At 36.6% G+C, this 18642-nt stretch overlaps 1 protein-coding gene across 4 annotated transcripts in view; it reads right to left on the bottom strand.

Moving 5' to 3' along the window:
* Positions 1–18642, bottom strand: part of LOC139746768 (sodium- and chloride-dependent glycine transporter 1-like) — a 457242-nt gene that overhangs the window by 112308 nt on the left and 326292 nt on the right. For all 4 annotated transcript variants that reach the window (XM_071658276.1, XM_071658275.1, XM_071658277.1 and 1 more), the window contains 5 exons: positions 13971–14102; positions 13667–13810; positions 12630–12786; positions 11973–12105; positions 10274–10408 (listed from right to left, as the gene is read on the bottom strand). In XM_071658276.1, the coding sequence (XP_071514377.1) occupies positions 10274–10408; positions 11973–12105; positions 12630–12786; positions 13667–13810; positions 13971–14102 (701 nt within the window). The remainder of the gene's footprint in view (positions 1–10273; positions 10409–11972; positions 12106–12629; positions 12787–13666; positions 13811–13970; positions 14103–18642) is intronic.

The following is an 18642-nucleotide window of genomic DNA, read 5'->3' as shown; positions in this document are numbered from 1 at the left end:
GGTTTTGTCCAGGTTCTTAAGTACTGCCAGTGAAAACTGATTAAAGACATTCTTGCCCGATAACTTATAATTTATGATAGCAATGGGCACCCTGTTTTAACAGACAGTCATATCAAAGATGATCATCAAGTGCTAATCGCCATTAGTTACCAAAATTATTACTCATGAACAATTCTACATATGAAATACTTTTTCTCATACATATTTCTCCTTTTCTACATTTCCCTTGTTAATGACTTTAATTCAATTAGTGGTCTTATCATCCAACAACAGAACTGCAAAGGATAAAACAACAATGACATTCACTTTTTAGACTAAGATAGGTCACTCAATACCATTTTTCTGATTTAACAATTGAAAATAATCTCAACTTGTAGTAATAAATGCTACAGTACAGTTTAGATCTATTGTAAGCAGCTACAAAAGGAGAAGGCCTTGGAAGACATGTTAACAAAACAGGAATCGAGAACCTGAAACTTCCTGCAGTAATGTTCCAAGTATGAAGCTCTAATATCATTACACTTCGCATGACAGCCATGGATTTGATGTTTGTAAACAAAGTTACTGCTTGTTTGCTCCTGAAGCCACCTTACTATGGTGTGAGAGGCAACTAGGTATATGAAAATTTTGATCACATTTTAGGTAAGGCTAACTTCTGCAGTTTGGACTGGATATGATTTCTGTTGCCAATCTTTCCTGAATTCAAGACCCTAGATTTCTAAATCTTTTTTAGAATAGCATCAATTTATTCTAATGTACCTTATCTGACTTGCTTAGTGCCTGCTGTGACTTCTGGACACAAATACAAATGGAGTAACTAGCTACACTTCTAATATACTCAAATATTCTTCCAAGTTTTGGGCCTGTCTAGAAGGGCTAAATGAAAGGTCATCAAACATACTTGATGCATGGCAAAGAAAAAATCTTTTTTATATGTAACAATACACTTGATCTCTTCTCATTCATTCCATACAGTGCAAAGGCTGCAGCATACTATTCAAATCATTAACATGAAAGAACCTAACAAGTGGAAATTAAGAAAAAGATGCCTCCATAAACACAGATTTCTCCATTATCACTGAGGTACTACTATCTCTGAGCATTTCTAGCTACTGCTGGAAGAATGTTGTATACCCTTCATATCTTGTTATTTCACACAAAGTGAAAAGGTTGGATTGAAGAGCGGAAAACTCATCAATGAAAAACTCATTCCTACTATAACCGTACGTAACTGTGATAACTGTTTGAGTACTTGAATCGCCTTATATGAATGATGAAGGGAATAGTGATAAATTCATAATCACGATCGAAATCTACAGTTACTATAAAGGCACTTTGCAATTCTTTCGCACCTACACTGTATTCATGTTTTCTTAATTCGCTCTTACCCTAAACATCCTCAGCAAAATTGTGCTACACACTGTTCTCATGGCAATCATATTATGAATAGAAATGACGTGTAAACATCTTGCTACAAACTTAAAACCAGCGACATACAGCAAGGTGGCTAATTATTACAGGCACAACAAATAATGACTCTGCATTACTATTTTCACTTTACTTCCCTTTCATTGATTCCAGTTCAGTTCTTCCACAGTATGAAAGTTCTTCCTACATGTGCAATTACTCACCTCTCTCACATACAATGATGTAATTATTCTTCCCACTCTTATTCTCAGAACAATGAATAAAATTTCTAGATATCATATTTTACATTGTCATCTACTTTCTTAATGTCATGAATTTCAAAATTCCCATAATAGAAATTTATCTCAACAATTTGCTCTTTGTCTGGCAACCCTTGCCTATCTGTATATCACTCCATAAATTCCAATCCCATCTATACACAGTGAATTGTGTGTATGTCCTCACACACATATCCTCATTCTATTCAGTGTCCTTAAGTGTACATGGGTTACCACACTTATGTAAGCACTTTTTAACATTTCAATATTCATGTTGTTAATCTATCAAGTGAGACAGTAGTCTACCATTACGCTTCTACCTTCACATACATGCCATTCAATTGAACACAAACACAGATGAACTGTACTACCAAAGGTACACATCTTTATCATTCTACTCTTTACCTATCCTTTACCTATCTGGTCCTAAGAATACCTCGATTTTACATCCTTATATAAGAGATGGAATAAGCATTCAATCATGTAAGCCCCATGCCTACTCCACAATTAAATATTTCCCATTCACCATAATTTTTTTGCACATCTAATTTAATTTTTCTTACATGATTGCAATCAACTTCACTTTCCCACAGTCATCTTTACTGACCATCACACCTAGGTCCTTAAACTCATTAATATCTAGCTCTTCATTCAAACAAAAGTTACTTTGTGAGTATCCATCTCTGAAAGATAAGAACTTTGTCTTTACTAGCATTTCCTTGTAACATCATCCCCACACTTATCATCAAAGTGGCCTACCATTATATGCAATTCCTCCAGCTATTTATCTAACAAAACAACATTACAAGGTTGATGGATTATGAAGCAATTAATGAATTTTCTCTATAAGAGTGAAAAATCTTAAGGATCCATACTACCAGTCCAGTTTCTGTTTATTTACATTTTGGTCTTTATCATTATAAAATGGCATAATCTCCAACACCAGCATGATGGACTAAGGAAGTAATTTGTCAGACACTATAGTCACTATGCACCACATATCACTTTGTCAGGAAAAACAAAACTGAAAACTCGTACCAAAGAATTTTCCTTAATGGTTTATCTAAATCAAATATAATGCAGCTACTTTTATGATGTCAATTTTCTTTTTTGTAACCATTTCTATAATGTCAGATAAGGTACAACAATATTTCAAGTCAAATAACTGCCCTGGGTAAATGAGTTGACTATGGATAAAAGCGAAGAAGCATGAATTAAAATGAGAAAAACAATAACTATTATGTGGATATATACTGTGTGAAGTTTAAAGGTGAGTTAAAGCAAACAAGCACTGGTGTGTATAGTGGAAGCAATGCATCTTTTAAAGAATGAAACACCATTTCTCTATCAAAGGCAGAGACCTATGAGAATCTAAGAAAGCCTGTGCTTGCAAGGAATTAATTTCCATCTAAACTCCCACAAAACTGGGAGGGATCCTTGATAATTCCCTACCTTTAACTTCCATAAGATGTATGAGGTCAGCTGATGCTCATTCAAAGGGACTCAACAACCACTTAGTAAGTTACCAAGACTATGACATCCTGGCTTAGCTGATGCAGTGTTGTGCTCCACCCCATTACTTAGTCATTCATAAATCAGTGACAACTGTCTTAAGCTTGTTACTGCCCTCAACCAAGAAACGATTTTGCAAAAATGAAAGAGGGTAGGAAGGGAAAGGAAAATTAAGCTGATGCTCACTGAGTTCAGCCTTCAGCAGAAAAATATTTTTCATTCTGCAGAACCTACATTTCTCACCAATGGAAAAAGTCCTATGAGTTGGGAAAGCCCTTGGAAGAGCTTGTGCAAGGAAAATATAGATGATATGAATTAGCGGGAGGAGATAATGATAAAGGATTAGCTGGAGAATCACCCAAAGATGATTTAAAGGGAAAACAAGGTACCAAAAACAGCAGTTTAATCTGTTGGAGAGTTCAGCTATAATGTGGATTGATCAGCAAGGACAAGAAGGGGAAAGGTTGAATTTCAAACATTACCAGAGATGCTTCTGATTAAGGAAGAGAAATATTTATCTGTAGAAGAAGAAGTCAAATAAGTACACTTTCTATTTATGATGGAGTGCTTGACATTATGAAGATCAGTTTTGCAGAGGTCCTGAGGAAAATGGGCACTAATAGACTGTGAATGGGTGTCACTTAGGTCTTTGTAATCCTTGAATTTCCAAAACAAAATGCTTAACTTCTGAATCCTGTAAGAAACAAAATCAAGGAATACTGATCTTAACATCAATGAAAAGCAAGAATTCAGAATGAGGACAACATCAACCATCATATCATAGACTAGCAAACTACCACACACCAAGAGACTAAAAGAATGACTAATCAGTGGAGCAGAGTGCATTTCCACATAAGCAAAGCTCTGATGTTATAGTCTACACAGGTTACAAAGTAGCTATTAAGTCCTTGTAAACAAGCATCAGCTGACCTCATACATTATATCAACAGAAATCAATCCCACAAGCAAAGGCCTACTGAGATGCTCATTGGAAAGTCTGTCTGTAGGTGAAAATTGAAATATCAAATAAAAAACTGTGGACATCTACAGAAAAACATCCCTCAAAAAGTACAGGCAGAATATTGAAATCCATGTTTCTAACACGATTAAAGTACCAAAATCCATGGTCCATTGCATTAAAGATTATAATAAACTTGGAGCATGAGTTTCCAGATTAGGCCACTATTTACCAATGTTTACTGTTATCATCATGGCCACCATTCTTGCTGTCTGAACACATGACAGTACATCTCCATGCCTTTCTCTGCTATCTATGAGATATTCTTATAAATCATAACCTTACAACAATATCCAAAAAGTGTACACATGACAGTGCTTGGCACAGTGTATTAAAGGGAAGCACACTGCACTTACCATTCAGCAGAAAGTGGATATCTCACAAAGGTGAGATAAGGGATCATAAGAGCATCACTTGAAAGATTCTTAAGGTGTTAGGAATGGAAACAAGGAAGGATTTTGGTTAAGTAGTGCAACTTACTTATATAATACTGTATATTTATACATTTATTACAAACAAATTACATTTAAAGCCTACATTATATATGCAATATACTCTGTTGATTATGATGTATTCAGACCAAAATCAGTGACCATATTTCCAAGATCCAAAAAAATTTGAACACTGCTTGGTACCAAGGATTGAGGATTACAGATTTTCTATATTCTACCTGTACAGGTTTTCCCCATGAGCATTAATATTAAGGCAGTAATTTTTTGAAAAACTAATTCCCTTTTCTTAATGAGATCTCACTAACTTTAAATAAGGGAAATATACTTAATTCCATATTCCAAACAATTCTGATTTGCACTAAAAATAAAATCCTTCTGTTCTATATTTCTTCTACCTATCTACCATTATAACTCCATTCCCAATTCCCTGGGGTGGATGAGATACAGTACATACAACCTTTTAGATCATTTATGCTATACTGATGTGCAACATGATATTCCACACTACACTATATACTGTAAGTACATCTTACTTTGCGTCACTTTGCACACTAACTTAACACTTAATTGAGTGGATTCTCTCTGAAATCTTAAAATGGCTTGAGACTTTAATCCTCACTAAAATATAGTTTCTGAAGTATGAAAAACCATTTCTCTACCGCAGGCAGAGCCATGCAAGCATCAGAAAGAGCACATGTTTGCAAAGGGGAAAGGCATCAAAGCACAATTAACCCCATAAATAACCTAAATAAGGTGGAACCATCAGAATTTCACCTTCTTTAACACCATAATAATCATTAGGCTGGCTGAAACTATGATGTACCATGTATGGAGTGTGCATTGCACCTCCATGCTACCAAGTTTCCTTCCTTAATACCCACTGGAGTCTGTGCAAAGGGCCAGTTACTATATGTGATTAGAATCTCTTCTTCTCAGAAAAGGACAGAAGGGGAAGGAAGTGACAGGAAAATAAATAGATGATCAAAGGTCTCTGCCTTCATTGATTTGGTTTTTCAAACTTCAAAACCACAACTTCTCACCTCATGATGGGGCATTATGAGCATCAGAGAGCATATCTAATGAAAAACTATCTTCATTAACAATTTTGCATTCACTCTGGATCCTCCTCCTCTGAAAGTGACATCCCAAGAACCATACAAGGAAGACTGATCACATCTAAACATAGGTATCATCAACTCAAGTTGTTTGTCTTATGCCCTACACCTCTTTGCTACTCTCATCCAATGTGAAAGTCCTTCCAAAAGCCATGGCTTGACCTACTTTCTTTACTGTATGGGTTATAGCCTGGTCATGAAAAGACAATCAACTTTGTGATCCAACATAAAATGTTCCATGCTTACAAAGGCTCAAATTAGCCTAAATGAGCAAACAAACATCTTTTCATTCTGATCCTGACTGAGACCAAAATAAGTTTTTCTCTGTCTTATTGGTATACAATGTATTATGTTCCACAGGAATGGTTCTCTTGGACTGTATCAAAATAGGATTAATCATCTATAAAACCATATCAGTTTCAATGCAAAACTATGAGTATGAACTAATCTTAACCTGTAATGAGATATCGTCAAGCTTCAATATATTCATATGTTGAAAAATTGCATGAAATTCACTTAAAATGTCAGTCCATCAAAAAGAGTACTATACTTCTTTCTGCATGGTGAATATGGTAAAGCGTCACAAGATCTGCCTTACTCTTCAAAAGGAAAAACAATGGTACAGCAGAAGACAATGTTTGAGCAGTGTACTTGATGGACATAAATTATGTCTGGAAAAACAAAACATCTCTCAGGAATGAAGTGATGTTTAGTAGAAGTGCAGTTGCCATGAGTGAGGCAATTAAAATAAGGGTCATCATTTGCAAGAGACCCAACAGTCAGCAACACAACAAGCTTGGAATCTTGTCAAGGTGGATGCTGTGCAAGGAGGAATCACAGCTCCAATAGTGAGGACAAGTTGCATCTCAAATTGAGAAACAAGTAGGAGAATAAAACACCTTATGATAATGTGCAAAACTGCAAAGACAAAAGAAGCTCATGCATTAGCTGTTACACCATGCTAAATACTGTTGCCTGGTATAAAGGCTTACACAATAATATAAATGCAACCAGAACCAACATCCACCTTCTGAAAAGAAAAACATTAAAGTTCCTTTTATATCCAGCAAAGGACTAAAACCTCCTACATAAATATCCAGTTTCCTAAAAGTAGCATAATGAGAAGTTATAAAAGATGATGCCATTAAAGTCAAAGCTCTGTTGAAATTTTACTGCTAGGTAACTTATTCTTGGATCTAGTACAATTAATCAACAATGCAAACTATGGATCTACATTCTGTTTACAACCAAAGCTCCACAAAGATTTTGTAAAGAACTGTCCCATGGGAGATCACTAGGATTCCCTTTAGCAAGACATGCTCTGACTTTGTTCCCTTCTTGTATCACTTTTTCTACTAATAAAGGAATGGAAATCTTAGGTCTCGATATCTGTCTGATGATACAATATTACCATATGATCTTGACAGAAGTGTATGTCAAAGAGACACATCAGAAACAGCTAATGAAATAAGAGGCTCACAAAAGCTTGAGTGAGTGAATTTCTGACAAAATAAGCCTAATTCTAAAAATCTGCATAAATCAGGAAAAATACAGGTCAACAGAAAAACCTATATTGTATGTTAAACAGCTTATAATTCTCTAGCTATGGTTTAAATATGAACCAAATATGCATAAAAAGAAATTAGTTCTGGATATGTGATGAAATTTCAGTTGTTGAGATTGCCAGACAGTCAAAAGAAGCCACTAAAATTCAACTCTGAGCAAGATGGTTCAAATTGCTTCTGTGGTTTCAGAATAGATCTTCCTGTGAATTTCTTATAATGGGCCTAATTTGCATGAAGGCCAAAAATCACCCAAATTATACATTTTACAGAAAAATCCACATCACACGTTGAATAACTCATAATTATGTTGCTACAGCCTCAGACCTGAGTCAATTCTGTCTTAAGATGAAGTTATAGCTACCTGAAGAAATTTCTTGTTTCTAGTAGCAGCAGTCATCCTGAAAGGTAGTCAGGGTCACTGGACACACTTTTGAAAAGGAGTCACCCAAGGTCTATCTCTGCTATGTTTGGTTCAAATTGGCCTTGTAATTTCAGAGAAGAAAATTCAAATAACAAGCATATGACACTGATAGATGATGAACAACACTGGATTATAGTAGTGCCTAATTAAGCTTCCATGGGGGCCTATAGCACTTTTAGAAGATTGGACTCCTAACTGCCAGAAAATATGTTTTGTTATCATTTTTATCTTTCCCTTTATATGACAGGCAGTTTCCTTCATTTTTCTCAAACTTAAGTAGTAAATGAGAAATATGTACTTATATCAAAGTATTACCTTCCTTCATAAATGATCAATCAAATAAACAGCAGCAACCTCACTGGTGTAACAGTTAGTGATGCTGACCATAAAAAAATTTAAGGGCCACCCTGGGTCAAGCCTGCATGGGTTCAAATCCAGGTCATGGCAGTTGGTACACAGTTAATTAGCTGTCCATCCTTCCATAGGAAATGCTTAATAAATTGAGTAGCTGGTTTAGGCTAAGATATGAATGAATATTGAATTTTTTCTATTTCATAACAGTCATCCTGAAATACATTAATTTTTTCTTATGGGTGCAGGGCCCTGATAAGCATAGTATTTCCTATGTATACTAAAATCCTAAACAAGATAATGGACAACAGGCAATGGATACCAACTGAGAGCATGTGCTTACTTGGCCTTTGGCCAGGTGAGCCTACAACCAAGATTAGTGGAGGAATCCATCACCTGTGACTAAATACTTCAATTATATGTACAAATGTCCTGAAATCTCAAGACACAGTTCAACATTATCCTCATGTAAGCATAAGGCTTAAAACAAGCCTTATGTAAAACATGTATACAACACTGGATTAACAACTTTTGGTTTAATCTCAAGGGTGTGCACCACCAGAATACAAGAGTAAGCCTCACTCAAGAAAACCACATTTGTGATCAAGGTACCTTGTAAGTCAGGAGAGTTTGACAGGTCAACCAATCAACCAAAACAAAGATCTATGGCTAGTACCATACTGAAAAAGTCTGGGAGCCTTTCCAGGTGAAACAATAAAAAATTAATCATACAACATTTACTCTATTAGCATAAACATACATAAAAAATAAAACAACAAAGAAGTAAAATAAGTAAAGTTGCCTGCTACACTGCTGCAGTAAACTGAACTCAATAATATGACTAGCCTAAGAAACCCGTTATGCTCAAAAAACAAAATAAAGTTCCTAAAATCATAATAATTCTTTCACAACAAAAAAAAAAATCCCTTTTCTGGGAAACCTGCAACTTCAAGGCTGTGCTACAATCAATAGCAGGGGGATATAATGGACTTCTTTGGAATGAAATCATCTAATGAGATTGTACACTAATGATACAATCTCACCGAAGGTGACTTTTCTCTCACAGCATAACCATAAGCAGGCAGAGTCTGGTGACACCTTCCAACAATTCATATCACCACACACATTCAAAAGATAGGAAACAGATCTAATATCTCTGAAGCCCAAGAGTGAAAGTTACAAATTGCAAACACTTTAGACCGATGAAAGCTAGAGAAATGGTCAAAAGGACTGCCCTAGAGAAAAAAGAATGAGTGACCAATGAAGAGTGGTGGCTTAGGGGCAGTACCTGCTCTCCAAACCAGTGAATACATAGTTAAAGAAAGTCTTTTGCACGATTTCTGGGTGTAGCAGACCCAATATATGTTTTGATGAATTAAGAGGGTGAACCTCTTGATACATCCGATTTAGGGTGCAAAATAGAACTTCAGCCCCCCCGTGATCAAGCATTCTCTCTGATGCTCATAAGGAGCTGTCTCGAGTTAAGAAATTCACACCAATTTTAGACCCATATATCATCTAAGATACAGCTTCTTTGTGAGATTGACTTACCCTTTAAGGTACACATCTTCTCAAAAGATCTAGGTCCTCTTTATGTCCACAATGACCTACATAAAATATCTAAATTGCATGTTTTCATTGCTGCCTCTGTCCTTATCTATTAGTTCATTTGTCATACAAGTACCTTAAAACTGAATAGAAGGATTGTGATGAATTTCTGTAGCATATAAAACATGCCTTAAAACAAATCATCATATTTATGGTAATTGAAAGTCAAGGGTCAAGGTCACTTGGTAAACTATTAATGGAAATGCTAAACAAGGAGTAATCCATCAGGAGATAGATTTCTAAATACAATACTGTCAATGTATTTCTAAATTCAGTATTGTCTATGGATTTCTAAATTCAGTAATCTCTGTCTTAATCTTTGACTAAGGTCTGTTAACATCTTGAGAGATATCCTTTCCTGATAGTGCTCTTTCTGAGTGGTCTTTGCATGGTGTCACAATTAAAAAGTAAAGGGATCTGCATAAATGTCTGACATGTAACAGTTCAAGAAAACTGTATCACAGATGAGAACTGAGGGACAAGAACTGGAAAATATCAGTGAAAATTCATAAAACTTCATATAGTTCCTTAGTATTGCCTACTTACACTGGCTTTGGTAAGCTTATCCCATTGAGGTGTGAGGTAGAAGGCTATACCATCCATGTAACCTGGAAGAGTGGCAGCTCGCACAAGAAGCACAATCAGGATCAAGTATGGGAATGTTGCAGTGAAGTAAACAGCCTGAAAATAACAGCTTTGTAAATACTGTATCAGAAGTACTTTACAATATATATCAGTAAAATCAGTAAAATACTTAGTGCCAACCTTAAGGATACCATTAGGCCATAAAAACAATTGACTTTTATTGAGATTTTTCATATTCAAATATGAAAAAAAAATCTGGTCTTAATCTGGTCTTGAGAACAGAACATCTTCAAAGATTTTCAGAGATTTTTATACTTATTCATGTCTGAAAAAATCTATTCAACATGAGCATGGGAAAGTGGTTACAGACAAAGAAAATGTGAAAATGAGGTGGAGTGAGCATTTCAAAGGGTTGCAGAATGTTTTAGATGACAGGAAGGTTGATGTGGTGCATCTGGGATGGGGCTTGATGTTAAGTGAAAGTCTTGGTGGATATCATGGCAGAAAGAGAGGAGATAGTGAAAGCCTTCCAAGACCAAGTGTCTACAAATATGAAGACTATGAGTGAGAAATAACTGGAAAAAGAGAAAACTGTATGAGGCATCTATGTATCTGGAGGAGGTGTATGACAGGGTTGATATATAGGCCTTGTGGAAGGTGCTATGAAAATTATATTTTTATATTTTTTATCATGCTTAGTCGCTGTCTTCCACGTTAGTGAGGTAGTCCAAGGAACCATATGAATATATGAGGTGAAAAAATTTACTAAATGCTATGTATTATACTGCAATATTTCAAAGAATCATACTGCAATATTTCTAAATGTATTCATAATAATCACCACTAACACAGTGCTTGTGCGTGATATGAACTGAGCATGAAAATAAGTTCAGGAATGAAACAAAACCTTCAATATGCTCCCGTCTTCCTCATCACACTCATTTTTAGTGTGAGTAGTGCAATATTTTCAAATACATTGGCGTTCCTCAACACCAATGTTGTGCCTGAATATGAAATAAGTAGATTGTGAAACCAAGTCAAACAGAGAGAATGCAACATCTTCACATCTCTCTTTCTCACTGCAAGCTGTCAGATGCTCTAATTACATCCCCCTCTGACACTCACTTGGCAAATGATTAAGCAGAATTAAGTTGTTCTTATAACTTTCAGAGTATCTTTCTTACTTTTGATTGCCAGTCCATCATTTCTTGACGGAAAAAACACAAATCTTTTGTAAATTGTGCACATACTGTTGGACATCAAAGTTATCACAGTTTAAGGATTACATCAGTTGATTGCTCTCCTAGTCTTTCCACACCAAGCTCTATGTTTCTGATCTCTTCTATTATCAAAAAAAGCTCAAAAGCACCTAGTGGTCTGTTGCAGCTTTATTTTTTGAGATCTTTGTCTATCAAAATGTCAAGGTGACAGAGAAGAAGATGGGATCAGGCATTGAAGATGAGCCCTGAATCACTTCCAGTAAAATCAAATAAATAAATCGTATGAACAGAGGAAAAACCAATCTATCTGAATAAAAAATCTCTGATAAATGATGTTTATCTTTCATCTTTCTGTATTTCCTATGTGGAGTTAGAGTACCAGAGTCATCAGTATCTGATGTTGAAAATATAACAGTTCAAGTTTCAGTTGCATCACTTACCTTACCAAAAGTTTCCACTCCCTTGATAAGCACAAGGTAAACAATAATCCAAGCAATCAAAAGTGTGAGAACAATATTTCCCTGGAAACCTCCCATATCGTGAAGGCCACCAGTGATGTCCAAAACATGGTTACTGAAGGGAGAAAATGAAATGCACTGATCAGTTTTACAACTTATAAAATTACTTAATAGCTGACTGTTAATTGAACATAATCTTTATCAACTATTCACAAAATAATTGCCTAATAACTGACTGTTAATTGAATGTATTCTTTATCAACTACTCACAAAATAATTATCTTTTTAAAACTAACTAGTATTATCAATATCCAATTCATTAATGATCTTACTTTGAAAGGCTTTTTATGAAAAGAAATTAGTTCACCACAAATTGGGGGATGCATGCTGGCACAATGCATATGCTGTATATGTGCTAACACTCAAAATGTGTACTACTAAATATAAATTAATACTATTTACCTTTCAGTAGCAACAGATTGCTTTTCTTAAACTACAGGAAAAGTATTCATGATAGTCATATGTTTTGGTGAATTTCATTAAACTAAAAAATATGAAAGTTAAATCATTGTATGACAGAAACACAAACATATACAGTACTGCCAAGTGCTTCTCCCTTCAACTAAAGATTATCCTTACTGGAAGAACTCATCGGCAGGACTTTTAAGAGAGCTGACAGACTCATTTAACATTTTCCATTCATCGTCTGTTGTCATATTTGGGTAGATACAAATCCCAGTCACATTCATGAGGCCACCACTCAATGTACAGTTGCGAGAGCTGTACTCTTTACAAACTGCAGGAAGACACAAGACAGTAACATGAAATACTAACTAATACTTCAGTTTAATCTGTAAAGAAAACTCTAATATACTGACAATAATTCACAGCTAAAAGCCAAACAGGCAAGCCTTAAAATTACAAAAGTCAACACTCATATTCTGACGTCACAATCTGCATCACTTCAAAACTTTACATGCCATTCTAATCAAGCACATTGTGTGATTTAATTAGATAGTTCATGTATAGTCAATTTGAGTCATTATATGTTCGAATGGTATACCATACATTTGGGGAGGATCTACGCAGATGCTCTGCAAGACCTAACTGGCAAATAACGTTACAGTATAATTACTGTTCATATTGGTGGCATTATCAGTGTTTGCAATGATGGTTGCGTTATTGTTAGTGTAACAGTGATATAATGGTAATGATAATGGAGTCAAAGTTAGTTTTAGTGACACAAGTGGTTGTGGTGGTGGTGGTGGTGGTGATGAAGGCAGAGTAGAAATTTTTTCGTGTCATCAGAGAGGTAACATACCATTCTATATTGAGGTTTCCTTTTTTACAATATGACAGAGAATCTATCAATGAATATATAAATGTTAAAGCAATTAGAGTACAATGAAAACACTGTGAAAAAATACTTAAACCCAAGTGCAGGAAACCTTATGCCTGTGTTTTCCAGGTTCACTTCAGGGATGGTGGGCAAATGGACCCACGAAATGCAAGTGTCAATGAATATACTGATGCAGTTAGGAATTTCAAATAAAATAAAGAAGAAAAAAGAGACTAAGTTATAAATACTGATTACAGTATGACAGGATGATCTGAAATAATCCTTACAGACAGTCCAGTAGTAAGTTTTGGAATATACCTTTTTGTTTTCTACTTACATTCTGAGCGCCACTCTTCACCACAAGAGGTCCAAGGCAGAGTATGAGTAAACGAGGAGTAGATGTAATATATTGCCCATGACAGCACCACGTTATAATAGCACCCAATGTAGAAGCTGATCATGAACATGGCATAGCCAATGCCTAAAAAAAGAAAAAAGTTATGCAATTTCACTCTAAAATATTAGTTTGTTAAAAAACATAACACATTCACAAAAGATAATGCATTACATGCATACAAAGATGTTCTATTCAGAGCAACTGCATCAATTATATCACTAACAAAATGGCTCAGAAGACTAACCTTGGAAAAGAGGACATATCTTCCATACTGTGATAGGGCCTTCTCTACCAAATTGGCCCAGACACAACTCGAAAAACATGAGTGGCAACCCACACATGAATAACATTATGCAGTACGGGATCAGGAAGGCTCCTGTAACAGATCATGAAAAGAGAGGATGAATAAACTTGATAAGACATTAAATGTACAGATTTTTAAACTAATTTTAAGATGGTATCATACTGAGCAACTAAACTTGAAGCAAATTCCTTCAAATTCTCTTTTGTCCTGCTCATTGGACCAAATTCATTTCTCCATATACTTCTGGCGTTGTGGCAGTAAACTGTACTTTATCACAAGCTTTCAAGATTTTATTTTAGAAAATGGAATATTCAGATGTAAACAAAATATTCTGTTATAAATAGTGGTGAAAAAATGAAAAAAAATTTGGCTTAACAAAAAACAGCCTGTGCTTTCTTGAAGAAATATAATTAAAAACTGAAAATAAAGCTGAAGTGAGTCATAAAGTGAGAGAGTGGTTAAGGTCCTGGGTGCACTAAAGAATGTGTGGAAGGTAGAGATGGGTGTCTCTGACTGCACAGCAAACTCAACGAAGTTGTATGGGTGTAACTCTGGGGCATTCAGTGCAAAAGAATGGTAGTGGGTGGATGTGTTGCAAATTAAATGTCAGTGGACAAAATGTGAGTGAAGCAGGCAAATCATGAACAAAAAGGTAATATAAAAACCTGTGGGAGCAAATGCTGTATGAATCAAATAACTAACCATGGTATGCTGAAATGGTTTGAACATATGGAGAGGATGAGAAAAGGCTGTTTAAAAGGATCTCTATGTCAGAAGTAGAGGTAGTAAGAGAAAGGGGGAGATCAAGAAGGCTATGAAAGGATGGAATGAAAGAGACTTTGAGTTTTCATGGTCTGTAGTCTGAGCATTGAGGAGGATAAGAGGTACATACAAGGGGTAGAGCTCTCAGTGGGCTGAACCCAGACATGCAAAGCAGTTTAAGGAAACCATAAAATAGACTGTATAAGGCAGGCTATGGTGTCAGTGCATCATATATGAGAGCAAGAGAGTGGATGAGAATAAATGAGGACATTGTTTATGTTTCTCGTGCTCCTTCACTCTGGCAGGATACAGTAAGTATGCATGATAATTTTTCTTTCATACTATTCGCCATTTCCTGTGTTAGCGAGGTAGCATTAAGAACAGAAGACTGAGCCTTTGAGGGAATATCCTCATTTGGCCCCCTCCTCTGTTCCTTCTTTTGGAAAACTAAAAAGAGAGGGGAGGATTTCCAGCCCCCCCCACTCCCTTCCCTTTTAGTCATCTTCTATGACACGCAGGGAAATAAGTGGGAAGTATTCTCTCTCCCCTATCCCCAGGGATAAAAAAAAATTACCATCATTATTATCTAAAACATGTTAATTCAAAATCAAACCTTGGGCTTAAAATATACATCAGAATATGGAATAGAATATGAGCTATTCTAAGAAGGGTGGAGGGGAAGGACTTTTACAAGTGATTAGTGCATAACATATGGCCTCTCAGCCTTTTTTTTTCAGATTTGTTGCATGTCTAAAGCAAAATTGGGATAATCAGTGTCTCTAGTTATCCGCTGTTGTCTTATACCAAATTTCACCAAGAAATCAACGTTGGACTGTATAATGTAATCTTTTCTTGACTGAAGCTAACACAGCAAGGATAAAAACATGCCCTACTCATGCCTATCTTGGATGACAGTAAAAATGAAGGGCATGAGATAAGAAGGCAGAAATTACTCCAAATTCCTCAGAATATGCAAATCTAACTCTTAACAGGTGGAGAGGTAATAGGAAGAGGGAAAGAATAAAGATTTGAGGAAAGGAGGTATCATGATGGTAAATCCTTGTGTGACTGGTCTCCATACACAAACAATATGAAATAGTAGCTCAGCAAGTGCTGTGGAGCCAGGCCTTTGTGACTGCAACACGCACTGACAGCTCATGTATGATTTTATCATAAGTGCATAGTAATTCCTGAAAGTGGATAAAGTGACCTGGGAACACCAACACCAATAATGTGTATGATATATATATATATCTGTTTATTTATCATACTTGATCACCATTTCCCACATCAGCGAGGTAGCACCAACAAACAGACAAAGAGTGTCCCATCCATTCACATATATATATATATATATATATATATATATATATATATATATATATATATATATATATATATATTTTTTTTATTTTTTTTTTATTATACTTTGTCGCTGTCTCCTGCGTTTGCGAGGTAGCACAAGGAAACAGACGAAAGAAATGGCCCAACCCCCCCCCATACACATGTATATACATACGTCCACACACGCAAATATACATACCTACACAGCTTTCCATGGTTTACCCCAGACGCTTCACAGGCCTTGATTCAATCCACTGACAGCACGTCAACCCCGGTATACCACATCGCTCCAATTCACTCTATTCCTTGCCCTCCTTTCACCCTCCTACATGTTCAGGCCCCGATCACACAAAATCTTTTTCACTCCATCTTTCCACCTCCAATTTGGTCTCCCTCTTCTCCTCGTTCCCTCCACCTCCGACACATATATCCTCTTGGTCAATCTTTCCTCACTCATTCTCTCCATGTGCCCAAACCACTTCAAAACACCCTCTTCTGCTCTCTCAACCACGCTCTTTTTATTTCCACACATCTCTCTTACCCTTACGTTACTCACTCGATCAAACCACCTCACACCACACATTGTCCTCAAACATCTCATTTCCAGCACATCCATCCTCCTGCGCACAACTCTATCCATAGCCCACGCCTCGCAACCATACAACATTGTTGGAACCACTATTCCTTCAAACATACCCATTTTTGCTTTCCGAGATAATGTTCTCGACTTCCACACATTCTTCAAGGCCCCATGAATTTTCGCCCCCTCCCCCACCCTATGATCCACTTATGCTTCCATGGTTCCATCTGCTGCCAGATCCACTCCCAGATATCTAAAACACTTCACTTCCTCCAGTTTTTCTCCATTCAAACTCACCTCCCAATTGACTTGACCCTCAACCCTACTGTACCTAATAACCTTGCTCTTATTCACATTTACTCTTAACTTTCTTCTTCCACACACTTTACCAAACTCAGTCACCAGCTTCTGCAGTTTCTCACATGAATCAGCCACCAGCGCTGTATCATCAGCGAACAACAACTGACTAACTTCCCAAGCTCTCTCATCCCCAACAGACTTCATACTTGCCCCTCTTTCCAAAACTCTTGCATTTACCTCCCTAACAACCCCATCCATAAACAAATTAAACAACCATGGAGACATCACACACCCCTGCCGCAAACCTACATTCATATATATATATATATATATATATATATATATATATATATATATATATATATATATATATATATATATATATTTGCGGAAGATCAAAGCCGGCAAGGCAGCAGGTTTGGATGGTATTGCAGCGGAATTTATCAAAAAAGGGGGTGACTGTACTATTGACTGGTTGGTAAGGTTATTTAATGTATGTATGACTCATGGTGAGGTGCCTGAGGATTGGCGGAATGCGTGCATAGTGCCACTGTACAAAGGCAAAGGGGATAAGAGTGAGTGCTCAAATTACAGAGGTATAAGTTTGTTGAGTATTCCTGGCAAATTATATGGGAGGGTATTGATTGAGAGGGTGAAGGCATGTACAGAGCATCAGATTGGGGAACAGCAGTGTGGTTTCAGAAGTGGTAGAGGATGTGTGGATCAGGTGTTTGCTTTGAAGAATGTATGTGAGAAATACTTAGAAAAGCAAATGGATTTGTATGTAGCATTTATGGATCTGGAGAAGGCATATGATAGAGTTGATAGAGATGCTCTGTGGAAGGTATTAAGAATATATGGTGTGGGAGGCAACTTGTTAGAAGCAGTGAAAAGTTTTTATCGAGGATGTAAGGCATGTGTACGTGTAGGAAGAGAGGAAAGTGATTGGTTCTCAGTGAATATAGGTTTGCGGCAGGGGTGTGTGATGTCTCCATGGTTGTTTAATTTGTTTATGGATGGGGTTGTTAGGGAGGTGAATGCAAGAGTTTTGGAAAGAGGGGCAAGTATGAAGTCTGTTGGGGATGAGAGAGCTTGGGAAGTGAGTCAGTTGTTGTTCGCTGATGATACAGCGCTGGTGGCTGATTCATGTGAGAAACTTCAGAAGCTGGTGACTGAGTTTGGTAAAGTGTGTGAAAGAAGAAAGTTAAGAGTAAATGTGAATAAGAGCAAGGTTATTAGGTACAGTAGGGTTGAGGGTCAAGTCAATTGGGAGATAAGTTTGAACGGAGAAAAACTGGAGGAAGTAAAGTGTTTTAGATATCTGGGAGTGGATCTGGCAGCAGATGGAACCATGGAAGTGGAAGTGGATCATAGGGTGGGGGAGGGGGCGAAAATCCTGGGAGCCTTGAAGAATGTGTGGAAGTCGAGAACATTATCTCGGAAAGCAAAAATGGGTATGTTTGAAGGAATAGTGGTTCCAACAATGTTGTATGGTTGCGAGGCGTGGGCTATGGATAGAGTTGTGCGCAGGAGGATGGATGTGCTGGAAATGAGATGTTTGAGGACAATGTGTGGTGTGAGGTGGTTTGATCGAGTAAGTAACGTAAGGGTAAGAGAGATGTGTGG

Source organism: Panulirus ornatus, chromosome 66 (genome assembly GCF_036320965.1).
Source record: "Panulirus ornatus isolate Po-2019 chromosome 66, ASM3632096v1, whole genome shotgun sequence".
Classification (NCBI taxonomy): domain Eukaryota; kingdom Metazoa; phylum Arthropoda; class Malacostraca; order Decapoda; family Palinuridae; genus Panulirus; species Panulirus ornatus.
Note: the sequence above shows the minus strand (reverse complement) of the source record. Positions and strands in the feature narration are given on the sequence as shown.